The sequence below is a fragment of the Lates calcarifer genome, linkage group LG18 (genome assembly GCF_001640805.2).
Source record: "Lates calcarifer isolate ASB-BC8 linkage group LG18, TLL_Latcal_v3, whole genome shotgun sequence".
Classification (NCBI taxonomy): Eukaryota; Metazoa; Chordata; class Actinopteri; family Centropomidae; genus Lates; species Lates calcarifer.
In genome coordinates, this window is record NC_066850.1 from 17,391,376 (window position 1) to 17,417,076 (window position 25,701).

Sequence of the window (25,701 nt, forward strand, 5' to 3'; positions counted from 1 at the left end):
AAAAATGTCAGAACATGATGTTATGGAATGTTATAAATTCATACTGAATATGCAAATGTGTAAATATTTGGCCTCATTTGAACAGGTTTGTGTACTTAAAGCATTTTCTGTCTCCCCCTGCAGCCCAGGCCATTGAGCAGCGGCTGATGAAGATCGACCACACGGCCATCCACCCACACCTGCTGGACATGAAGATCGGTCAGGGCAAATACGAGCAGGGATTCTTCCCCAAACTGCAGGCCGACGTGCTCAACACGGGGCCGACCAATAACAAGTGAGCCGACCTTCCTGTCGTCACTGAAATGAACACCCGCTGTCAAAATGTCGGACTAGCAAGTGGCCGAGTGGTCAGAAGTGGTCTAACTACACGTTTTTGGTCTGTAGGTGGTCTCATAGGACGGCAACAGCTCAGCGAAGGAAAGACCGCCACAGACAACAAACAGAGCACCTGAACCTGGATAACGACCTGAAAGAGGTAAGAGACCTCCTCATGACCTGACCCCTACATGTCCTCTCCCCTCCTCTGTTCTGCAGCTCTGTATTTTCTTATACGTCTCATGGTGTCATATTTTTGTTTGTCTTTTGTCTGTTGATTTCAGTTTGAACTTTGTTTTTTATCTTTTTTTTTTGTTTGTTTGTTTCATGCGCACGCTGCCTTCTCTGCTTTCTTTTCCATTCTTTCCTCTCGTTTCTGTCCTCTCCTGTCTCTGCGCATGTGTCCCCCGCGCCGGTCGTACCCCTCTTCCTCCTCAGCAGGTGGAGGGCTGTCTGGTCCTGCAGAACTCCATGGCATTTTGGGAGTGGGACAATGCGTCCCCTCCGCCTATCAAACCACCTAAAAAATCTGCCTCTGCGTCCTGCCTGGTATGTGGAGGAGCTGCCTGTGTTGTGGATTCCCTCTCACAAGACACCCCCCCCCCTCCTCCACCCTCACCTCCCCTCCTTACAGTCTTAGCCAGGGTTCCCTGACTGCAGTAAACCAGTTTAAAAAACCAGCTCACTGTGGCTGCTCCTGCCTCTTCCATTACACCCTGACAGATTAAAAACTGAGCTGCTGATGAAAGAAACGAAAATAATGACCTTTATCTTGTACTTCTTACAAATCCATCTCTGATACGGTGTAAAGAGAGTGAATAGTAAACAGTGAGGCTAATACCAAGGAGATTTAATTATGATGGATTACATGCTGCATTGTTTTCCACTGAATCCCTTGTGCCTTGGAAGCCAATCTGAATCCAGTGCAGGAACTGTGGACTCTCAGCACTACAAATAAAAATGTTAACATACAGAGGTGTAGTGGGCAGGGGAACACCATCCACTGTGATTTAAAAAAGATAATAATAATTATAATAAAGAAGAAGAAGAAAAAAGAGACATTTTACTGGTAAACCAGTGTTATTAGCAGTTGAAAAACAAGTATAACACACAAATATCTCTAAATCTAAAATTACATATAAAAAATAAAACATTTCCGTTATGCGTCAGTATGGTCGTCCTCATCCTGAGACACCTATTCATGAAAAAACAAGAGAAGAAAAGTGATATTAGGCTACGCAGCTCGTTCTACTTTATGAACCTCATGTTAAAATCTCAAGTCGCCAGAATAAAATAGAGTTTTACTTGTGTAAAGATGTCAATTACAACGATGTTGGAACAACATCAGTTTCTTCTGAGGAGACAGCCAGCACCAGCAACGTTCACGCACATTATTATTGTTGTTGGTGGTGTTGATTAGCTATAGTTTCCCATCCTTACAAGGTTTAAGCCTTTTCTGTATGTGGTAAAAAAAAAAACCCACTACACCACTGTTAACATAGAGAGGTAATGGCTGAAAAGTGGGTATAATACTTACCTGAACAGTTCAACAAATAGTTAGTGCTGTTAGTGAAATATCTGAAAAGCAGCATGAACCAAATGCTGAGAAGATAAACAGTGGTTTATTTTAGAGAAACAACCTGTGGGAACCCTGCTTAGCCCCCCCAACACACCCCAAAACACACACACAGTCACACACACACACCTTCTTAAAGGGTGCCCTGGCTGTTACTCCTCTCCTGTATCACAACCCTTCCTGTTGCTTCACATGGACCTTTTCACAGCTTCTCACATAAAAAACACAACAGTACTTTTAAGTTGTTTTAACAGTGAAAACACCATTAATTCTAAACTGATGCTAATTTTGTTCCTAAATGAGTTAGTCAGGCTGAGGGTTTTTTCCTTGTCACAGTTTGATTCTGGAGCATCATGTGCATTAAATATCAATAACCACACAAAATGAATGTAATGATTCTCTCTTCATTTTCAGTCACTTCAAATGTAATAAAAATCTTCTCTAAGTTGTCAAAGACCTAGCAGTTACAGCAGCTCCCTTAGTTTAGAATTAAAATAAGATTCAGGTTTTCCCTGTATTGTTCAGCCCTGAGCAGAATGCGTGTTCTCCTGAGCTCACTAACTGGTTTTGTTTCGTGTTCAGAAGTACATGCAGGAGGCCCGCAGCCTGGGGAAGAACCTGCGACAGCCCAAACTGTCTGATCTGTCTCCTGCTGTCATCGCCCAGACCAACTGGAAGTTTGTGGAGGGGCTGCTCAAGGAGTGTCGTATGAAGGTGATTCATTAGCATAGTCAGTCACTGACATCTCCTGACATGATTTAGCACGAGTGCTAAACGTTGTTTCATCAACATTAGACATTCTCTGCTCCATGTTTTGGGATCATCAGACACAGAATTCCCATCTGAGATACAGGAAATGGTGATTCTTAATGGCACTTGGACCAAGGTAGATATCAAGTGGCAGATACAGCCCAGTATATGGCAATAGTGCCATCAATTCTACAGCTATGAGAAGCACATTACTAATAGAGTCAACTATTGTCTTAGTAGTTATCCATCAATCTGTTTCAGGTCTATGATAGAACACCATATGGCTATCTTAACATTCCATTGATTGTTCTAACAGTGTGCGTTTGTGTATTGCTTTGTCTGCGTGTGTGTGTGTGTGTGTGTGTGTTTTCAGACTAAGCGTATGCTGGTGGAGAAGATGGGTCGGGAGGCGGTGGAGCTGGGCCACGGTGAGGCCAACATCACGGGGCTGGAGGAGAACACTCTGATCGCCAGCCTGTGTGACCTGCTGGAGAGGATCTGGAGCCATGGGCTGCAAGTCAAACAGGTCAGTGTGCGCACACACACACACACACATATGTAAACATTTACTGGCTGTGAAGTTCTTTTCAGTGAATGCATTAGTTGTTATGTGTGTTTATTGTGACTTTGGTTCTCCGACCTCCCAGGGGAAGTCTGCCCTTTGGTCCCATCCTGCTGCACTACCAGGCCCGAGAGGAGAAGCTGGAGCAGCAGCAGACTGAGTCACCAGGTAACACACACCCACTGTGTGTGTTTGTCTCTTTAAGATATATTTCTGAGTGTAACACGTGCGTCATATCAAGTATTTCTCCTTAACAGTGTCACATGTTCCTGAGAGGAGGAAGTCTGACTCTTCCATATCGATGCCATCTCTCCGTGTATCTCTCATACAGGATATGAGGTACATACAGTCCTCTGCAGACAACAGGATGTTGTCATGATGGATTGCTCAAGCAATACCAATCCAGCAATAGACTTTGAGTTCCTTTCTGAGCGTCACAGACATCCATGCTGAACTTTCACGATGCACCACACACACAAAAATGGAGGTGGCATTGCAAATAATGCCTTTTAAGCAATTCACTTTACAAGGCATTCCAGGTGACACTGTACTGACCAGCGACATGAAAATCTTCATTTGTATTTGGTTAAAATGTGCCTGGAACCTCGGCATTAGAAACACTAGACACTAGAAAGTGAATAACTGGGGTTCATCAGTGCCTGTTTTCATGAGCTTTCATCACTCTATCCTCTGTCTGTTCAGGCACATCCAGAGTATGTCAGAGATTAAGACAGATGTGGGCCGAGCGAGAGCCTGGATTCGTCTGTCCCTGGAGAAGAAGCTGCTCTCTCAACACCTCAAACAGCTGCTGTCCCGACAAGCCTTAACCAAGTGAGCGTGCATATGATCTACCCAACACACACACACACACACACACACCCTGTGCTTTTCATAAGAGAGATTGATTCCTAATATTGCATGGCTGAAAAGATTAGTCAGTGTAAACCAATCACAACCATGCAGAAATGAAGACAAACTCAGTATTTTATCAAAGGTGTGACATCCCTAGTTTTGAACAACAAGTAGGATGTTTCACTTTCACAAGACCATTCAGTTGTCAAACAGGTTGGTTTAGCAAATGCTTGTCAGAACAGAGACGAGACATTCTCATGGTTTTCATGAACAGAAAGGCTTACAGGGCAAAATCAGACTGGTTTCAGTCTGAAGAAGCTCTATCTTTCTTGTTGTCTGACGTTAGCTGGCACTCAGTAAGATTCTATGGAGATGACAAATAATTACAAACTCTGTGCAGGGAGAGAAATCCTCCCATCAGGTGTGCATCAGGTGTGTTATTCCAGCCCTAGGGTTGCTTGAACAATCACATGACACTAGGCGCCAATTGCATGCACTGGCATCTTGTGAGACATTAAATGAATCAGCTGCTCCAATCAAAGCCTAATGAAATGTTGAAAAGAAACATTGCTCACTTCCTCTCTTCCATATGACCCACCCAACATGAAAACATCTCCCAACCCAGCTGACCACTTTTCCAGTTACAGCAACCAATGAGCAGCATGGATGGAATAAGTTATTTGGTATTTTATCAAAGTAACTACTTTAACTCCAACATGTGTCTGTTGTCACTCATGTGACCTCAAGACATCAGTGTTATTTAAACGCCAACCTCTCTGTGTTTTTGAAACAGTGAGCAGATCAACAATCAGCAGATAAAACACTCCATGATACTGTTTTCCTGTGTTTGAACCTGACCTGATCTGTATGTGGTTTACCCACAGGAAGCTGTACAAGCGTTACGCCTTCCTGCGCTGTGAGGAGGAGAAGGAGCAGTTCCTATTCCACCTGCTGTCTCTCAACGCTGTCGACTACTTCTGCTTCACCAGCGTCTTCACCACCATCAGTGAGTTCTGCCTCATCACATACTGTGGTGATATTTCATCATCCAGAGAAATCAATCAATCTGAGGCTTTAGGCTTTAGGATAAATGGCTTTCAGCTCTCCCAGATGCTTATCATTTAGTTTGGGACTTGAATATTATAATCAATACTCAATTAGCAGTTGTATTAACAGCAGTAGTTTTTTATTATCCAGTATAATTCTTGCTGGTTGCAACACTTCAGAGACACAGGGACATTACAGAACCTCTACACACAACTTGGTAACAGACCACGTAGCACCGTAACATGAAATACCGGAGTAGGTGTAAACAAGTCCAGTGTAACCTCCTGTAACTTTGACCCTTCTTCTCAGAGGCTCAGAGAGTTTTGTCTCTTTAAGGCTCTAAAAGGAATCAAATCGAATATACATCTATCTATATCTATCTATCCACAATGAACACACACTGTACATGTAAACATACACATGCTCATATGTGCACTAATTCTACCCACAGGTGGTGATGTGATGTGGTCTGCTGTACTATCTGCTCTGTTATTTTCTTTCCTTTCAGCTGCAGTGTGTTAATTAATCAAGTTAGACTCCAGCTCCATTCAGCCTACATAGAATGTTACTTTTTGTCCCTGCAGTGATCCCGTACCGAGTCGTCATCATCCCCATTAAGAAGCTAAGCAATGCCATGACCACCTCCAACCCCTGGGTGTGTGTGTCGGGAGAGCTGGGAGACTCGGGCATCATGCAGATCCCCAAGAACGTCCTGGAGATGACCTTTGATGTGAGTGCTGGTGACCTTTGACCTCTCACGAGCTAAGATGTCACAGTCAGTCACTGGCATGTGGTGTACAGGAGTCGAGTTGGGTGTTTGTGTGTCAGGCACTTAGGCATGATCCTCAGTGCTGCTGCCTTTGTTACCCTCCTCTCATTATAGAACCGTCACACACACACTCATGGCTCATTCCATAACAAACTCACCTAGGACCTCCCAGTTCATTTCCTGGATTTCCTTGAAAAAAAAATCATGTGAAAACTTCTATTAGATTTGGTGAAATGTAGCCTTCTTCAGAAACAGTGTTGTGATCTCTTCAACTTGCTTCCTAATTGCAAACAGAGTCTCAGAAAATCCCTGACATGAACTGGGAAAAGAATTCTGGGTGCTACATGCTAACAGCATACCAGTGGTTTAACTTTTACACTCAAAAGCAAAACATCAATTGTAGTCATACGATTCAGATTCCTCAAATTAAGATGCCATGTGCAGAACTGAACATGAACACTAAATGGGTCAAGCATCACCCTGAAATTCCAATAACATTTTACAATATACAGTATATTAAAATGGATCCTTTACATCATATTAATATACATTACAGGTGAAGTATTGGCTCTAGATTCCTCAGCTTTTAAATACATGGATACGGATGGATTCGGTTTGTTCAGGCCTTGTTCTTGTTTTATATTTCTGTTAAGATGTCACCAAAGATTTGGAACCTGGTGAAAGTCAGATGACTTTCATCTATGTTATTTAGTGATTTAATGAACATCTGAAAAGCCTGTCTTTGGGATGAGGAAATGCATATATAGTAGCCCACTGATTCTTTAAAGGTTGTAATGCTCAGTCAAGAGCATTTAAATCAAACATTTACACACATCACTGGGAAAAGACATTTAAAAGCATAAAATGATGATTCAGGCTGCAACTACACAGATAAAACTTTAAATAAAGTATATTACAAATAAACTAGACAAATAAACTAAATTAAAATAAAATTGAATTAATGACTTCCTACATATTATTATTCATCACACACACACTGTAGCTCTTAAAGTGGTTGTAGTTCTTTCTAACATACATACATTACATAGCTCCAGTTGTACATTTGGACCTTTTGGATCAGCTGCAGGACTTGCTGTTTTGCGTTTTTGAGTGACAACGAGTGTTGAAGATACTCCATCTTTGTCCTGTCGTCTCACGCTGCATGTCTGTGCGGGTGCATGCTTGTGCTGGTGAAGTGTTTTGAGGGTTTTTTTTCCTGTTTGCATGACGGATGATGTTCTTGTTTTACTTCTGTGATTGCCACGTCATCTTTTTTATTGTCCGTCCATTGTGTCTTAACAAGTCTCCGTCTCCCTCAGTCTGCTTTCAGGCCTCACACGCACATCTCCGCCTTGTTCAAGGTTAGACGATGCCTCCCCTCCATTCCTGCCTCCTTCCCATCATCCTCCTCTCCCTCTTTTACAATCTCTTTTCTTTATTTCAGATACAGTGCCTCCCATGACTCTAATTATTACTCTGTGTTATATGGCATGGCCTGGACTACAGTTATTGGCCTAAAACTACTGAGAGAAGTGGAATTAAGATAAATGTTTAATGCTGCTAAATGTGAACTGGAATATCAGTGTGATAACCTCCTTGAAAAGGATGAAGGACTTCATTCAACTAATTCTCATTTCTGTGGAGTCCATCAATTAAACAGGACAGTAAGATGAAGAAAACTGTAGAAGACTGTAAGAAAATTAGTAATAAAGTGATATCCACCTAACTGAAAAATCCATAAAGACAGTCAGTTAAAATCAGTCTGGAGGTTGACACTTTCCTGTTCATGGGAGGACTGCCGCAGTAATAACAGTGATTGTGATAGTGTTGTAGAGCAGCAGTTTGTAGTGAGAGTGTGTAGAAATAAAGCTGCAGGATGAATGTAATTTAATTTGGTTAAAAAATACTTCAACCAGACTTTCTCTCCTCTGTGTGTGTGTGTGTGTGTGTGTGTGTGTAGTGTCAGAACCTGGGGAAGCTGACCACAGTGCAGTTGGGTCATGATAACGCTGGTCTTCTGGCTAAATGGCTGGTGGACTGTGTCATGGTGCGCAATGAGATCACAGGACACACATACAGGTGAGTGGAGGCTGTGTCTCTTATTAGTTATTTATTTCTTATCATTTGAATTTTATGTGTCTGCCATTGGGGCAGCAGAGTGGAGCAGAGGTTAGCACTGTCGCCTCACAGCAAGAAGGTTCTGTACATGTTCTCCCTGTGCCTGTGTGGGTTCTCTCTGGGTTCTCTCCAGCTTCCCCCCACAGTCCAAACACATGCAGGTTAACTGGTGACTCTAAATTGCCTGCAGGTGTGAATGTAATTGTGAACGGCTGTTTGTCTCTGTAATGTCGGCCCTGTGATCGACTGGCGAGCTGTCCAGAATGTTCCCTGCCTCTCGGCTGGGATAGGCTCCAGCCCCTCTCGACCTTCAGAGGATAAGTGGTGTAGATAATGGATGGATGGATGGATGTATCTCTCATGACTCTCAACTATAATCATTTCTCACAGGGTCCTTTCAAACATATTGATTGTCTGTGATCTCTTGTACTGACACATCCATATGGAGTCTTCCAACATTTGGTCAGACAAACACACCATTTGCTAGGCGCTCATTGGTTGGCTCCAGAAATGTTACATTCATGTAGTTTAAATGTAGTAGCTGAAATGGTTTAAATGTTCCTATTTGCTCGTTTAACCCTCTCTTTATACCATATATCAGGCTGTGGATATACTCACAGAATACTTGTTTGTAGCAGACCTTTGCTGTCGGCTCTTCACATGAGATTTGCTGATGAGAGGAAAAACATGAGATATTCTCTCTCCAGGTTCCCATGTGGACGATGGCTTGGTAAGGGTGTGGACGACGGCAGCCTGGAGAGGGTTCTGATCGGCGAGCTGGTCGTGCCAAACGGAGAGGAGGATTCTGGGAGAGGCTGCCGCACACCCCCGCTGCAGCGGTCGCCATCCCAGATCAGACGCATCAGCATCACATCACTGTCTGGACGAGGATACAGTCAGTATTTGTCAGGGCCGGGACCTGGTCATATCAGGGGGAATACATTGTAGCTGAGATTTTAGGAATACTAAGGCCATGAGCTGGTCCTACCGACACCCCACTAGACACAAAATGTTGTAATTATTCTAATTCTTTTATGTTTCCTTTGTAAGTTTTGTGATGGCTACAGAGCTGATGTTGTAATTAACAGCTCTTAACTCACCAGTCTACAGGAAAGCGAGTTCAACTTCTCTCTCAAACTTCACTACTTTACTCACCAAGAGCTGTGTCCAGTGGTGGACAGCAACACCTGTGTTTTGCTTCGAGATGTATCACTATCCCCTGAAGTTAGCATGCTAACCAGCTAACCTCAGCCCATCTCTTCATTTTCCAATAGTGACTGACTGTAGTGTCCAGTCATGAAGATATAGTGCTGCTCAGAGGACGTTCAATATAATATATATATATATAGTTTATAAAAGTCTGAAATCATTCACCAGACACCAGACTCCATAATGAAATGTGAAGTTTTCTAGAAGTAACTGTAATTTGGTAATAATAATAATAATAATAATAATAATTCAAATTGGAATTAGCATTTAAATTGTGCATCAATAAACTCTTAAAGTAAAATCACATTAAATAAAAGATAAGGGTAAAAATACTTGTATCAGCCTCTAATATACCAGCTCTGTGTAAAATAGTAATTGTAGAATTTTAACTACCCTTAGGCCCCCAAGCCTAAGAAACATATTACTGATGGTAGGACAGTGACAGTCATAATGTTGCGTTGTTAATGAGATGTCAGATGTTTACACAGCTTATATCCTGATGCAGCTGTTTTCCTGATTCCAGAACCAACGTCAGCCCAAATCCAAGAGGCTATCGGGGAGGCAGTGAACAACATTGTCAAACACTTCCACAAGCCAGAGAAAGAGGTTAGTGACTGATCTCATTCTCAGTAGTGTCTGAATTCCTCTTTGTAATGATGAATAATTTTTATTTTTATTACCTTAATCACTGCTGTACTGTGTCTGAACTCTTCACATCGCTCAGCAGTGTGGATCATATCCTCTCTGACTCTATCCACTGACTGTGCTCAGTATGTTTCAGTCAGTAAAGTGGTGTTTTATGGCCACTCTAATGTCACAGCCGAGGAAACAGATGGACAAATGGCTCAGGCCACTTTAATCCAGCACAGTTTAAGTGGCCTCTGTCAGAGGAGTAATGGGGAAAGAATAGAGCGGAGAGTAATTCATGGAGACCTGAAAGAGGCCACGAAGCGGACAACAATGCTTTCATGTAATCAGAGGCTCTTTCTCCTCAATGGGCCGCAATAAATTCTCCCTTCACAGTTGTGAAATTTTGCCACAGTTAGGCCAGGAACACACTGTTTCTCTCTGCTCAGACTGCAGGATCATTTTCAGGAGCTGTCCAGCGTTTTAAGGCTAAAGTAGCTCTTTGCTGGCAGAGCTAAGAGAAACTTGAAAAAAATAAAATAAGGGGCATGTGAACTTTTTGGTCTAAGAGTATTTCATATAGCATTTTAGAGTTAAAACTAGCTCCATGTAAGGTAGTCTAGAGGGGTCCTAGGTCTCTAAAATCTAACTGTTAATTCATTTACAGTTGTAGATAATAAACCTCAACATGTCAGCATTTTTAAAACTACACCCACAGTTTGCATTGATGGAGTATCTCGGCCAAATTATTCATCAAATCAAAAATTCCATTCCAATTTGTTCAGCAGCTGATTAAGTTCATTAAATAATCAACAACTGCAGTGTAATAAAGCTGGTTTTATTGCCGTCACCAGGATTCCCATAAATTCCCATTTATGTAATTTATTTATTTCCTTATTTTGGAAATGATTGATGCTTTGTGTGTTGATGTTTCGTCTCCTGGTTGCGTTTGTGCAGCGGGGCAGCCTGACAGTGCTGCTGTGTGGAGAGAACAGCCTGGTGACGGCCCTGGAACAGTTTTTCCATCACGGCTTCAAGTCCGCACGGCTCTTCCAGAAGACTGTGTTTGTGTGGGACTTTGTGGGTGAGTGTGGAGCTGCAGCGCCATCTGCTGCTGTAAAAAGGAACTACTTAATTTGGTTTTTTAAGTTAATTAAGTTTTGAGCCACAGACTAAGGCTAAGTGTCAGCAAGACTGACGTCCACTCTAACATCTCTGTGAGTCTGTAATGTCCTCTCTCTCCCCCCCGCCCCTGCAGAGAAGGCTGTTGCCTACATGGAGTCAGCTGACCAGATGGGAGACCTACAGGAGACCACAGAGCCCCTGGGGATGACCTGTCAATCACTGTGTCACTACATCAACGCCATCAACTCCACCCCCAGGAACATTGGCAAGGATGGGAAGTTCCAGCTGCTGGTCTGCCTCGGAGCCAGGTCAGTGTCAGGACAACACTGATGTCCCTCTGAGTAAAAGCTAACTTGTACATCTCTGCGTCCATATCTATATATCATGAATTCACAGTTGCTTAGTTATTGGCCGACAGGAAATCTGCTGTATCGTCAAAGTCTTCATCATCATAGCTCATCCCCGCTGTTTGCTCTGCAGAGACCGCCTGCTGCCCCAGTGGCTCCCCCTGCTGGTGGAGTGCCCGGTGATCCTGCGGATGTATGAGGACACGGCACTGCTCAGAGACCGCACCACCGTCACCGCCCTCATCGGAGTCCTAGAGACGCTTCACGACTTCCCCATCACATTGGAATCCTCGCTGGTCAAAGGCATTGACCTTTAACCCCAGGACAAGACTACCGGACAGCCCGCCACTTTCCTCTACTCTGCCCTCTTTTAGCCAGTTGCCTCTGCAATTAAACAAATCACCAGTGAAGGAGGAAATGAGGGATGTTTAAATTAAAGAAACTTAGTTACCAAAGCAAAACGTTCCACTGCTTCATCTGAGAATTCAAGGCTCAAGCTGGGATGCAATATCATAACCCCACCTGTGGCTCTGAAAATGTTTATCATGCCCTCCTTCCTTCCAGATAGCCTTTGGTTTCAGTTCATTTCAGTACACTATTAAAATGACCATCTCTCACACTACTGTGGCTCTCAGCTCCAAGCTCACTGGTTCCAGCTAAAGATAAGTCTTTAAAATCACCTTACAAATATATTGCTTAAGGACTATTTTCAGTGGCGGATGAATCCTCATTTGGAGGGTTAATTAACAGTGGAGCTGTATGGCACAGAGAAATAAGATATATCAGGCTCTAAACAGCATTAACATGTAATTTCACAACAAGCCTGTGTTTAGCTGATGTTTTTTCATAATGTATTTGGAATGAACTGAAACTGGCTGCAGGGAGGAAAGGAAGGAAATCAGTCTAAAACTGCTGACAGTAAAACAAACTGATGTGATGATAGAGACAGCAAAACCACTGATGTGGATCTTTAAAATTTTAGTAGCAGCAGCATTCCTTTCCCTATGTGCTCGCTGTGTAGCCTAACTCTCCTCCTCCAGTAGGTACAGCTAGATGAACTGTGTGATGAACTATCACTGTCCTCACACCATAGTTACCATTAGTGTCAGTACGCCTGCCTATGGGATGTGGAAAGAGGAGACAACCTCAGGAAGAGACTGACCGATCACTGACACACTGGAACAATGATTATAGAAATAATTGTGATGGGGATGGAGTGCTGTTGTAAAACCTACTGACTGTCACACAGTGCAGTGCTGTGGAGTCACCTGCTCTCCATCTCTCTCTTTCTTTTAATTCACTGGACTTGTGTTGGGCATTTTCTCAGCTCCTTGCCTGATGAACAAAAAAACTGATCTCAGTGACGTGGCTCAGTGTCAGGAGGTTAACCTGTGGCTGCATGGACATTCCTACCAAAGTATATAAGCGTGTGAGTGTGCGTGTGCGTGTGCGTGTGTGCATGCGTGTGTGTGTGCGTGCCCTCAATTTGTTTTTATATCTTCCAGCTTTCCAGTGTTAAAGCTATGTTCTGGTTTCTGTAGAGTACTGTACCAGTGTGTGTGTGCCTGTGCCTGTGTGTGTATGTGTGTGTGTGTGTGTGTGTGTGTGTGGTGTGTGTATGCCTCATATTCATTTATAATTTCTCTTTGCCAATATTGTCATTTTAATGACAGCTAAAATGTTCAACAAAAGGATCTGAACTTTCAGTCTCATGCTCTTCAGCAGAGTTGCTGTTGCTGAGTTTGCTGTCATCACATGACCTGGGTAAGGAACTTACTGTAAATGTACCTTGACCTAAGATAATTTTGTCAAAGTCTTATCCCCAAGGTCAAGAATGAACTTTTATTCTCATACGCAAAAATGTTCTTTTCTCTAAATCAGTCTGGTAAACACTGGAATAGAGATGCTAACAGTGGAGAGTTCAGAATGAATCAGCCACTTGCAGTTTGGACTACTTATGAAACATACTGAGCGAATACCACCCCTTACATGTAATTTCAACAATTATAATGCATCATTCATGTCACATGTTAGGAGTGTAACTGAGAGCTCCCAGCCTCTAATACTAGAAACCTTTGCTCCTCCCACTAGATGAATGACATGAAATGTCCCTTTAAAAAAAAAAAAAATCTCTGTAAGCAAGTGCTGCCTTTGAAAGCTGATATGCTAATATGAAACAGTTGTATGTGACACTTAAAAAGTTAGATTGTTAATGGACTAGTTCAGCATCCACGTCTGTGTGAAAAGAGCCCGAAGAGGAAAAGATATGGACTAACAACAGTTCATCTGTGGTACCAAACCAAACTTAGTATGGGCTGAAAATAATACACATCTTGTTAATACAAAAAGAACAGTAAAGTTGTTTGTAAGGTACAAGCTGTTTCCCTGTTCCTTCAGTCCGTATGATAAACAAACAGGCTAAATCTTAACTGTCAAACAGGAAGAAATAGAGAATTTGTTTGGGGGGTATTTTCAGTATTGGATTAATACACAGTCAATTCACTGATTCATGTGGGCATTTACTGCACTAAAGAGGCTGGCTTTTTTTTGTTAGCAGGATCAGTTCATTGCTGGTTTTCATTATATGGGGGTTTTAACAATAACAATTATACATTATTTTTTATTAATGATATTGTTATAGGCTACTAAAACTGTTCAAATTGTTAATTCCCATATTGCATGAATCCAGCATGACCTCTACCACATATAAAAGGAAGGAACATGATTTTTTTCTCCTGCGTTTTTATGTTCGTAGCAGCCAACAGAGATGGGTGAAAACTCTGATAACTGTTTTCTTTGGACAACTTTTTGCTCTCTCTTACACTTTTGCTGCATGAGAGATTTTGCCACCGTTGCCACTTAATGAATCCTTTCTGAGAAATGGTGTATATATTGTTATTAGTGCATGTTGACATTTTGACCGAGGTGTATTTATTGTGACTCTCTAACGAATTGTAGACGAGAGCTGAATTTTTTTGAGGGGACAAAATGTGGTTATCTTTACGACCTGAGTCCTTGTAGTATTTTACTTGTTTCCAGTATTGAGTCCGTAAAGGACATGGTGTGTTGTGGTTTGCTTCAAATGTCTTGATTTCATGTATTTATTAATTTAACATCTATGGTAGGCTGAGAGCAACACTGGTATTTTAAGTTTGATAAAGCCTGTGGAATAACTGGAAACATTCATGTCTTTAAAGCAGTAACCACTATTTCCATTTCATGTGTTTTATCCTGTTTTAACCCTCTGTGCTCCTGCTGCTGTGCTCTTTATGCCTCACCTGCAGGACTATCCACAGCTCCAAAGCACAATAACAGATTCCTCCATCTCATACTGGACTTGTCTGTGTACAAGCTGTTTGCTTACTGAGTGGATTTGTTACATGTAGTGTGATGAGTGGTATTAACCCTGAGTGGATCTGCTCAAACAGGAAATGCTACTGACAGCCATGACCAGTGGTGGATGTGCGGTCCTGCTCATGGCAACAACATCACCAGACAAATAGAGTTTCATGTCTGTGTTGGACTGACTACTCTGTTCTGATATTTATTATGCCTATTTCAATAAAAGCACCCAGTGTGTTAAAGGTGTCAGTTGTCTTTGTGTGTGTGTGTGTGTCTGTAACCTATAGTTCCTGTATGGACAGTCTATCTACTAGAAATATTAAATAATGGGAGAAAAGTCAAAACATTTTTCTCACAGGTACCTATTCATAATACTACTCTGTAAACATACAGGAATTTAGTGGAATCAGATTAACTCATTTTATATATTGTTAAGTCCTGAGTTTTCTGTTAAGTTTAATGTGCAGCTAGCATATGTGATTGCTTGTGTTTATACTACATTAACAACCAGCTTTATTGGAATCCTGTATGTACGTAAAGTGTACTATAGTGGGTTGGAAAAATAATAAAACCAAAATTAAAGCAAAAATTAATTAAAAAAAATTTTAAAAAGTGTGACATAGCCACTTCCCGGTGCTTCAACTTCTCCATGGCAACAACTATACGCAGACGTCACAGCTGTATGCAAATAATGCTGATTGAAGAAAATCAGAAAATGGTGGCGCGAGAGCAGCGTAGCGCGCCTGCGTGACCGTTTCTACTACTGGCACCGTGGCTGCATCAAGTTGCCTGCAGACAGCCAGTGTAAGACTAGAAGCCCAAAGGCCCGGCCTTCACAATAAGTGAATAGTTGTTGCGATAAAACGCGACCGGAAGGAGCGCTCGTGGCGGCAGCTTTAATTTGAAACTGCTAAGGGAAAGTGCCTTTTGTAATTCGCGTTTCTTGACGCTTCGGCGGGCAACGTTACAACTGATGAGCTGCAACGGCATAGTTGCTATTTGTTAAATGAGAACCACTTCTATAAGAGGCCTTTTACCGCATATGTCATTGGTGTGATTAGCTTGTTGACACACTGAAACAAGGTAAGGCTGTCTTTTGTCTTTATGCGCAGAGCAGAAGTTGTAGTCTGCTCGGTGTCTGTCGATGTGTGGTGAAGTTTTCGGAGTGTGGCTCTTCTGATTCCACATCTTCGAAATAGCGTTACTCTAACCAGCTGTGCGAGCCACTTCAACAAACTCCAGCGCTGACCTGAAGTACCATAAAGCTTTGGATTCATCACTACTAAGTCGTTGGTAATAGTTAATGTAACAGTGGTGGTTTTGTGCTTCTTTTTCCTGCTGTGTGTGGTCAAAAGGCGACTGGACATTCATGGTGTCTGTCCCTCTGACGATGTTCTCATCCTTTTAACTGCTGGGTAACGTTAAAGTAAAGCTGCTTGCTTAGTTCAGGAAACATAACTGTCCGCGTTAAGCTAACTTTGTTGTGTGGTTCATGTAGCATTCCTTGTGTAGGTTACACGTTACCGCGTTGAAGCGGAATAAACCAACTGGCTGCTCGTTTTCTGTGTCGGGGTACCTGCTCTAAACGAGTTAAAGTGGAAATTAAAACGAACTAAACGTTATGCTAGCTCAAAATGCTGAATGTAGCTGAACGCACGTGAACGTTAAATCAAAGCAAAAAAGCTGCTGAGAAAGCTGAGCTCCACTTTGCTGTCGGAGTGGTGGGTGTGTTGTCTGCGTCACTGTCCAGCCCCTCTCAGAAACATTTCAACTATATGGCGGATTTCAAACACAGGAATGACATCAAGTCTGGAGTTTATGATTTATAACACTACAGCTGTGGAATTACATTTTCATCGCCCTCAAATTTGACAGTGTTAGTATACACAGTGCGGTGGAAAACGTGCAAGTGGCGTCAGTCATGCCAGTGATGGAGACTTGTGTGTGCATCCATTATCGGACACAGAGTGAGCTGTTGCGTTCTCTTGAGATGTTAGCATTTCCTATCAGTGGAATCTTATCAGTATTGCCAGGCAGCTATACTATCACTTGATGGTACGCCGAGGATATATCCTAGATAATCCCCAGCAAACACTTTATTGTTTTGGTGACATTTCCCGTTCCTTCCTCGGTGATTTGTTAACCAAATAGTGACCTGACATATTTTTAAGTCCCTGAAACAAAACGAAAGAGCCTCTGTGTAACGCCTGGCTGTAAAAAAAAAAAAAAAAAAAAAAAAGAGGCGCCTTTCCCGAAGAGATTTTCCGACCTTGCATTCCGAACTGTTCATGGTTACTAAAACATTAGCACAGCAGTGGACTGGCTGCTGAGGGGGTGCACGTTGATGTCCGATAATGGACGCACATGGAGGAGGGCTGCTCCCACGTTGTGATTTGAGGAAGAGTGGCAGTATTAACAATATAATCAAGTTGTTGCCTTTTGTAATTTTACATCTTCAGCGAAATGATCTGTTGGGTATTTGTACACCCATAATTACATTGTCCGCCGGCAGGTGATGACAGTGTTAAGTCTAGAGCAGCACTGTCCGCATTGACGGACTCACTTTGCACTTGGAGACGATGATATATCTATAAACTGCGCATCTTTGAGCTGAACTTTGCCCACTCTCCAGTCATATCCAGGTTGTTTTGCAGCCTAGAATCGCTGTGTGCAGCAGGCAGAGCATCAAATCTCTTTAGGCGGCAGCACGCCGCCTCCTGCATCCAGCCTCCTGCATCCAGCCTCCTGCCATGTGCCGGGCTGACGTCAGGGAAGGATTACACAACCACTGCCAGCATCACCGCACAGCGTCGCACATGACATTTTAAATGTTATCACAGCCCCAACATGCCATTTTTCATTTGTCTTCTGTCACATTCTGATAACAACTGTTAACAGTTAAATCAAGGTAAAAGACGTAAACTGAATGTAGTGCACTATTAAACCTGCTTGTTGGCGATTAGACTTTTTTTTTTTTTTTTTTTTTTAACCGGTGTTTGTCGATCACCTCTGCTCAACATCCTGGCCACATGTCGAGCCTCCAGTTGCATCAGCACCACGGTTGCGTAAGAGGCCGCAGAGCCGCTGTTCCTCGCATACACCCTCTCCTCTCATCTCCTCTCTGTGTGCTCTGGTGATATTAATCAGTTGGATTAAAAAGTTTATTTCATTTTTATCCAGAGAGGACAACAAACAATTATTCAATTGACTGAGATACATTTTTCATTGCAGTTGGTGTTAAGTTGGTGAAACTTAGCATTTATCATACATCAATGCTGAGTCCTTGCTGCAGCAGCATAGATTCTGATCTGACCTGTGTCCTTTGGTGCATGTCATACCCCTCTCTCTCCTCCTGTCTTGTATCTCACCACTGGCTGTGCAATGTCATAAAAACAATGAAAATAATTCTTAAAATTTTGGATGAATCTTGCAGGCATCAGAGTTAGAATGACACTTTTACAGCAGGTTTTATGTTCCTAGTCTAGTCTTAGGAGCTACAGAATCCTAATTACTTGATTGATTGTATGTTCCTCTGCCTGTGTTGCCCTAGATGTTTGGCTTCCACAAGCCGAAGATGTACCGGAGCATAGACGGCTGCTGCATCTGCAGAGCCAAGTCATCCAGCTCCCGTTTCACTGACAGCAAGCGCTATGAGACGGACTTCAAGAGCTGCTTCGGGTGAGTCAGCGCCACTTTCCACAGGTTCCAGATGGTTGACTCAGGGACCAAAGAGACACAGTTTAACACAACTCTCTGCTGTGGTGCTGTCCAGGTAGAAAGAAGTAAATATCCAGAAATCTGCTCAGAAATGAGAGAAAAATTCTGTTCTTTGCACCCTCACAACTTGCCTGAGAATCATCAAGTTGTGAAGTTTTCTTCAGTATTACAGTAATTCCAGTGACAACTGTCTATACATCCATGGTTTCCCTCCAAACATGACCTGCTAATTCAGCATACTTTTAACAGGGACAATTTACCACAATGTAAACAAATACAGGCTAGAAAACACGTCCCGAGTTGTAGCCCACAGCTCAGCTCACTAAATCCATGGCAACATTAAACTCCCTGTCTAAACCCTTTAAAGTATTATAGGAAGTGCTGTTCTAAATTGATGATTATTCCCCAAGTAGAGGTAAAATAAAGAAAAATAAGTTAAGAAGAAGCAGGTAGCTCAGGGGTATAGGCAATGCATGAAAAGAAATGAATCCCCTCAACCATGAGGACATTTATTACATTTATTTCAATTCTAGGGGATACCAAAGACATCACAATATGTAAGGCTGAAATACAGGCTGAGGTATCTGAAATTATGCACAAGATATCTACAAGAATGTTTCTATAATAATGAACCTATAAAAGCTGATGCATGTCTGATACAGCATGTCGATTGTCTGTATTTGTGTGGTGCTTAGCTGGTCTGACTCATCCTGTCTCTGCAGGTTGGGTGAGTTGCGTTGTGGGGACATCTGTAATGCCTGTGTCCTCCTGGTCAAAAGATGGAAAAAACTTCCAGCTGGATCAAAGAAGAACTGGAATCATGTAAGGAAACATTCAGCAGCATTGTACTCACAGACATTTTGTGGTGCTTTAGCCACTGTGTAATTCTGAAACATCTGAAACAATGTCCTTGTAAATCTCTGAAACCTTGTCTCCTGTGTGATTTCAGGTGGTCGATGCAAAGGCTGGGTCGAGCATGAAGGCCACGCTGAGGACGAAGAAGATGAAGAAGAAGCTTCGGCCAAGCGAGATTAGTCGGGTACAGAGTGAGCTGAAGAGAAACAGTAAGCAACCTATTCAGTGCTGGTGTATTATATAGGTCTGTGGTGGTAAAACTCTTAATACATGACAGTATATGACAGTCAGTGATGCCATGTCTGATACCAGAGCTCTGAGGCTTGTTTTAATATATTTTAATATAACCAAACACTGTGTGTTTTACTTCAGGAGTGTCAGTTAGTCTAATTTGTTGCTATACAAGCACAGCAATGATGGAAGAAGTATCAATGACAACAATGTAAAAGTACTCCATTACAAGTCCTGCATTCAGTAACCTGATTACTGAAGTAAAAGTATAGACGCAGTATCATCTAAATGTCGTTAAAGTATCAAAAACAAAAGCACTTGTCAACTGTGACTGATATCTGATTGTAATTGATTGACTGTAAGTTAATGTATCACAGTTAATTTCATTATTTTATTTACTGATATGAATGTTTTAATGTATCACAGACATGTCATTATTATATGTTTTGTTACATAAAATATTAATCTGTAAAGTTAATACTAATCATACCTATTTGATGAATGCAGTCCAGTAAAAAGTACAATATTTCCCTTTTACTGTAGTGCAGTAAATATAAAGTAGCATGAAACAGAAGTAAAGTGCCTAAAAATCATACCTCTGTACAGTACCTGAGTAAATGTATTAAACTACATTCCACCACTGGAACACATCTGCTGTAATAAAGTTAGATCTGGTTGCAGGTATAACTTAAACAACTGATAGGATGGGAAAATGTGTCAAAACTCAATATTTAGCCCATGTTAACTCAAGGTCACACAGTCATATCATATCACACGTGTTGAACCAGTCACACTAATCAAAAACACAGAATTTTTTTAAAGGATGCGATTCATCTGTGTTCTCTGTATCACTCCCAGACTCAGATGCCCACAGCACCACCTCCAGCGCATCGCCCGCTCAGTCACCTAGCTACAGCAACCAATCAGACGAGGGCTCAGACACAGAGCTCTCACCTGGACCTTCCCCAGCCTTCTCCTTCTTGGACCTCAAATACTGGAAAAGGTCAGTTTGCTCTCATTCACCAGGCTCAAACTTCACACACCATTCTGAAATGGTTTCAACACAAACTGAACATTAAAACTATCATGATGAAAGATTTCTCACAGGACTGTTGTGTTAGACTGCATTCATTTTAGCTAGGGCTGTTGTTTGATTTTTATGTCCTACCCAAAAAAATACATGGAAATGGACCTTCATTTCACACATAGAGCTGATTCTGAACAAAACTGAGCCCTTTATTATTTTCCAAATATGCTCTTGTCCTATAGTTTGTACAAACTCACACTGACAGAGGTGTACTTGATGTTTCAGACAGAAGGTGTGCTGTGGGATCGTGTACAAAGGACGCTACGGCGAGGTCATCATCGATCCCCACCTGTACAAGCCCTGCTGTCAGAGGAAACCAAAACAGGAAGAAAGTGAGGAGATGGAGGAGGAGGAGGAGGAAGAGCAGGCAGCAGGAAAAAACGCTGTGAGCATGTCACCAACCCCCATACCTGAACAAAAAGAGGTGGAGGAGAAAGAGGAGGTGGGTGAGAGAGCACGGTGATGGCACTGGGCTGATAGACACTGATGTATGACACTCCACCAAACATACAGTCAAGACAAATGGTCCAAACCAAACCTCACTGTAGTTTTTCTGTCATTTACAAGCTGCTGCAACCTTTCCAGACATTCTTTATATCTCTGATAAACACCTCGACTGAATCCTCAAATCAGTTCTGTTTTCAGTGTCTTGGCTTACTATGAGATTATGATGAGATTATGTGTTTTTGTAAATACTTTATTTTGCTCTCTGTCTGAAATGCTGGATCAATGAATGCTGCATGGAAACCAGGAGACCTCTGAAGTTCACCCTTTACTCGTAGGATGGAGCCATGAGTTGTAAAGCTCCTCGTGCTCTTTGCCTTTCCTCTCCGTTGACTCATCAAGCAGTATTCTCAAATTAATGTCTCTACTATATTCTCTCAAGTAGGATCTTAACTGATCTATTCACTATCCATGCACTTCCATGTGGACATCTTTTATTAAAAATGTGCAGCAAGCTCAGTGTTTTTGTGAGCTACTGTTGCTGGAGAGCTAACTGGTAGCATCCTAGCACTAGACAGCCACAACACCCCATCAGTCACTGGCCACACATTTTTCAAAATGTTTAAACAAAGGGGGACTGACATGTTATTTGTTACAAAAAAAAAATAATACACAACTGAGGCAGTCTAACACTAAAAGACAACAATAATGATAGACAAGCTAACTGACTGTAAACAGTGGATCAGTGCACTTTAAGAACATCTTCTGTAGGAGTACATTGCATGTTGCATTCCATACACTATGGATTTTGAATTTGGACACTATTACATTTGAATATTTTCCAGTATTTGAACATGAAGTTCAGAGGTTGACAGCCCCACTGGATAATAAGTTAACAGTATGTTTAAGATTCCTGTTGTATTTCTACCACCAGCTCTTTGTGTCAGTTCCTCCATCTAGAGTCTGGGGGACTTCATTCCCTCAGACCATCAGCACTGGAAACAGTTCATGCAAAAGCTCAATGTGTATTTCCTAGAAACTAATTGCAATGATTGAGTTGAAATGAAGTGATTTTTGTCCCAATCATTACTGATGTGATTGAGCTTCAAGTCTTTCATACACACCTGTCTTAAAGTATTTTTTTTAAGACAGTGAACCAGCTACTTCCAAGTTATCATGTGACACACTCCTCGATAAAGAGCACACAAATGCCATTTCCACATGGACGAGCATCAGCGTTAACACTGTATTTTAATAATATATACATTTCTGAAGCTGATACAAGTAGAATAATAGTTAGGTGCCTCTTTACCAAAAATTTCTTACGTTTCCTTGTTGCACATAGCGCTCATGTCCAGGTTAAACTTGTAAATAATCAATCATTGTTACAAAGGACAGGTTCATGGTGCACATTCATAGAGAGCACAGACAAATATTCAGGGAGGCTTCCAGATCTCAGCACCAGCCCACATGCTGTCATTTGATACGGTCAAGTGAACCATTATAAGCTAAATAAACCTCAGGAAGATTGTGGCAACAACACAATGAAACACTGGTGGAGACGCTGTCGTTGCTACTCTTCAGCAGCTCTTCTCGTCATGCTGGAAAGGGCTCAGTAGTTATTTATGTTCTAATGTCATAAAATAAGCCCTGTCCTCCTGCAGACCAAAAGAGCTGTGAGGATTTGCCCTTTCATTATTAAGAGTTTTGTTTGGTTTCAAAGGAAAGTTTAATTTAAGTTCTCTTGCTGTTTGCAGAACTCACTTTACACAAAGCTAGGAGTATTTTGCATGAGCTTTCTACACCATGTTTTTTGTCTGACTTTGTTGGTATGATGTTGTAAAGGTTGAATTTATATTTTTGTACATAAATTAATAAATGAAAACAAGCATCTGTCCAGTTCCAGATTTAACGTCCTCCGTTTGAATCATGTCATGGAACTTGAATTAAATATTACACAATAGAAATTTTAGGTAGAACCATACCTTACAGGTGTGTCCATTCAGATTTCAGGGATACTGGACACACTGTTTGCATTTCCTTGGAGTCTCTTTTTGTTTTTGTTTTTTTTTGTTTTTTTGTAATTTTCTGCTGTTGTTCATTTCCAACTTAAAACTGTCCACAGATATTTGAAACTTTGTAATATTTCCTGTCAGAGTGCAGCACTACACTCAATCAAGTTTTACTGCATCAAACCATATTTTCAGTGCTGCTCAGTTCGCTGAGGACCACTACAGGAGCTTAACAATGTATTTAATTTAGTCTACTCCACAAAACTGACTGTAGCACCACAGACACAGCAGCCGCTTTAGTAACAGAGCCTTATTCTCAGCACTGAAACATGTTTTCTTTTTTTTTCTTTTAAGAAACTTTATATTTAAAGGATGAAGGTGTCTGGTGTGACTTTATATGTGGGATCGATTTGTTTAAAAATCTATATTAACTTATCCTTGAAATGTTATTTTCACTACACTGAAATTCATTGCTCTTTTTGGACATGGGTACATTTCAGGGTGTCTGTTCGATGCTGCCATATAGACTAAACACCGTGGATATGATTGTATTAAAACTCTATATTATATTTGTTCTTGTATTTAACATTGTATTCACTAGTTCTAGTTTAGAGAGATTCTTGTACTCCTGGTTGGGTAGGGATGCAACATGGATGTAGAGTTTGTTTGTTTGTTGTTAGTTACATTAGCATGTGATGTAGGTCTGCACTTAAGTCTATAAGATATTTTTGTAGTCTGTCCATATCTGATTGTTCTGCAGAGAGACACATTACTGTTCATTTCTAAAGGTAAAGTTTGTATTTTTATACACACTTGTAATTTCTACTTGTTCAATAAATGTCAGTTGTTGTGTTTGAGTATATGTGTTACTGACTCATACAGCAGCTGTATTTCTCCACTTGAAGCTGTATGTAGCCTTATTTACTGAGCTCAAATTCACCTTTAAAGACTAGTTCATGCATCATGACCATTTCTTTTTGGATTAGAATCACCAGTTTTCAGTCTGCAGTTCTTATTAGGTTGGTATAGGCTGAGAAGGTTTTAGGGAGGAGATGGTTTGTTTTATTTGTTTCATCAAGTCTTTATATGAGATTCTCAGAGGGCTAAATGAAAGGTGAAATGAGTCACTCTTGAAGTTTTTTTTCTTTAATTGCTTCAGTCAACATTGAAACTCTCCATCACTTAATATATTTCAAATCACTTCAACCAATCACAATAAAAATGGTGCTGATATCTTAATGCATCAGTGATAATAATCTCATAATGAAGCCTGTATGAAAACAGCCATTCTACATGATGAGTACAATTACTAGTGTAGCACTGACCCAGTGGAGTCCAGACAGTCCCAGTTTCACTATGTGTCAGTTTTAATTAACTGCACATTTGTTAGAAATGTTACAACACTAACCACTGTATTATCATCTTCTCACTTTCCCTTGAATATTTCTGTCCCGTGTTGGTGAAGCTGTACTCCCACAGGATGTTGTAGCAGTCCTCCACCATCTGAGGGCATCGCAGGACAAAACATGTCAAGATGAGAATCAGAATTGGAAAGTTGAACAAGGTAAAGCAGAGTAAAAACAGAGGATTATTATCTGTATGATTTTGTGTGCCTTCATATCAGCATCAGTGATGAGTACACATACACATGTGGATGGTTCCTTTTCAGTGGACTTCAGCAGGCACATGTGACCGCTCCTGATATCAGATGTGTTCCTCATTCAGATCTCGAGAGAGAAGAACCAAAGAAGAGACGCAGTAGGTAGGCAAACTTTAAATATTTCATTTAACTTCTAATAACATGCATTCGTGTTTAAAGAAATGCCAGTGTCATGTTGTTATTGTCAAATCAAGTCAATTTATTTATATTGCACAGAATCACAACAAAAGTTATCTGAAGGCACTTTTCATATGGAGCAGGTCTAGACTGTACTCTTTATATTGTTTTATTTACAGAGAGAGACCCAACAGTTCCCACCATGTAAAGCTCTAGGTGAGACAGGAAGGGAGAGAACAGGGGTAGGAGAACATAACATAATGCAGATTCTATATAGACTTGTAAATAATAGCAATAAGACTGCACCACTCCAACAGTGTAGGCCTATGGCAGCATAACTAGCCAGCTCTAACTATAAGCTTTATCAAAGAGGAGAGTTTAAACTCTCTGCTCTGGAAGAAGGTTCACCTGCTGAAGGCAGGAACATTACTGCACATGTTTACCCAGCTCTGCAGCTCCTGCCAGCTTATTGTTTTGGTTTTTGGTTTTGTATTAAACAACTGTTTTCGGGAAAAGAAAAGCTGTAACAAACCTGTTTGCAGCTGACACACTCATTTAGCATCTGGAGCCTCAGAAGATGATGGAGACTGAAAACTAAACAGAGTGAATACTGCATTTGATTTGTCAGGTGACCACAAACACAACTCCATATGAAGGTTAATGTTGCTCAGTGTCTGTTATTTGTGTAAACAGGATACTGTTCATCATATATATTTGGCTGAAAAATAAATAAATAATCAATCAATTAATTCATTGAGTGTATCTCACACAGTGATGCGTTAAAAGAGTTTTAAAATCACTCAAAACTTACCAGCAAACTTATCCAACCTCTGCTGGACTGTTACAGGAATGTGATCATGATTGTTTGAGTCGGATCATGAGTGAGTGCGTGCACCGTGACAGGTGCCAGAACCGGATGTGGTGGCTTCCACACCCCCC

General features: G+C 41.3%; 2 protein-coding genes and 1 long non-coding RNA gene across 5 annotated transcripts in view; 2 read left to right on the top strand and 1 right to left on the bottom strand.

Moving 5' to 3' along the window:
* Positions 1–14,885, top strand: part of dennd5b (DENN/MADD domain containing 5B) — a 62,733-nt gene extending 47,848 nt beyond the window's left edge. Inside the window, 16 exon segments of the mRNA XM_018697154.2 lie at positions 124–274; positions 385–475; positions 2,474–2,605; positions 3,015–3,167; positions 3,289–3,312; positions 3,314–3,371; positions 3,461–3,542; positions 3,906–4,034; positions 4,940–5,061; positions 5,687–5,832; positions 7,832–7,950; positions 8,697–8,884; positions 9,722–9,804; positions 10,783–10,909; positions 11,084–11,258; positions 11,431–14,885. Coding sequence (XP_018552670.1) covers positions 124–274; positions 385–475; positions 2,474–2,605; positions 3,015–3,167; positions 3,289–3,312; positions 3,314–3,371; positions 3,461–3,542; positions 3,906–4,034; positions 4,940–5,061; positions 5,687–5,832; positions 7,832–7,950; positions 8,697–8,884; positions 9,722–9,804; positions 10,783–10,909; positions 11,084–11,258; positions 11,431–11,614 — 1,964 coding nt within the window. The 3' untranslated portion in view covers positions 11,615–14,885.
* A 419-nt stretch (positions 14,886–15,304) lies between these two features.
* Positions 15,305–23,842, top strand: LOC108897518 (SIN3-HDAC complex-associated factor). Of its 3 annotated transcripts, none has more exons than XM_018697203.2 (7): positions 15,305–15,443; positions 18,190–18,317; positions 19,079–19,178; positions 19,306–19,420; positions 20,301–20,445; positions 20,755–20,971; positions 21,281–23,842. In XM_018697203.2, exons 2-7 carry the CDS (start codon positions 18,190–18,192, stop codon positions 21,329–21,331), a joined length of 756 nt encoding a protein of 251 aa, XP_018552719.1. In that variant the 5' UTR covers positions 15,305–15,443; the 3' UTR covers positions 21,332–23,842. The 3 variants fall into 3 exon arrangements, with proteins under 3 accessions (XP_018552719.1, XP_018552718.1, XP_018552720.1); XM_018697202.2 differs by lacking the exon at positions 15,305–15,443 and adding an exon at positions 15,486–15,722; XM_018697204.2 differs by lacking the exon at positions 15,305–15,443 and adding an exon at positions 15,732–15,932.
* A 198-nt stretch (positions 23,843–24,040) lies between these two features.
* On the bottom strand, positions 24,041–25,670 carry LOC108897439 (uncharacterized). The gene is made up of 4 exons (XR_001963292.2): positions 25,574–25,670; positions 25,295–25,356; positions 24,632–24,712; positions 24,041–24,488 (listed from the first exon to the last, which is right to left on the bottom strand). It is a non-coding gene; the product is annotated as an uncharacterized LOC108897439 (long non-coding RNA).
* Positions 25,671–25,701: the final 31 nt, after the last annotated feature.

Excerpts from the sequence above, each read along its gene's own strand:
- LOC108897518 (XM_018697203.2), top strand. The coding sequence starts at position 18,190 with ATGTTTGGCTTCCACAAGCCGAAGATGTACCGGAGCATAGACGGCTGC. Across the intron at positions 18,318-19,078 it reads GACTTCAAGAGCTGCTTCGG|GTTGGGTGAGTTGCGTTGTG; the intron begins GTGAGTCAGCGC and ends CTGTCTCTGCAG. Across the intron at positions 20,972-21,280 it reads AGGTGGAGGAGAAAGAGGAG|GAGACCTCTGAAGTTCACCC; the intron begins GTGGGTGAGAGA and ends CATGGAAACCAG.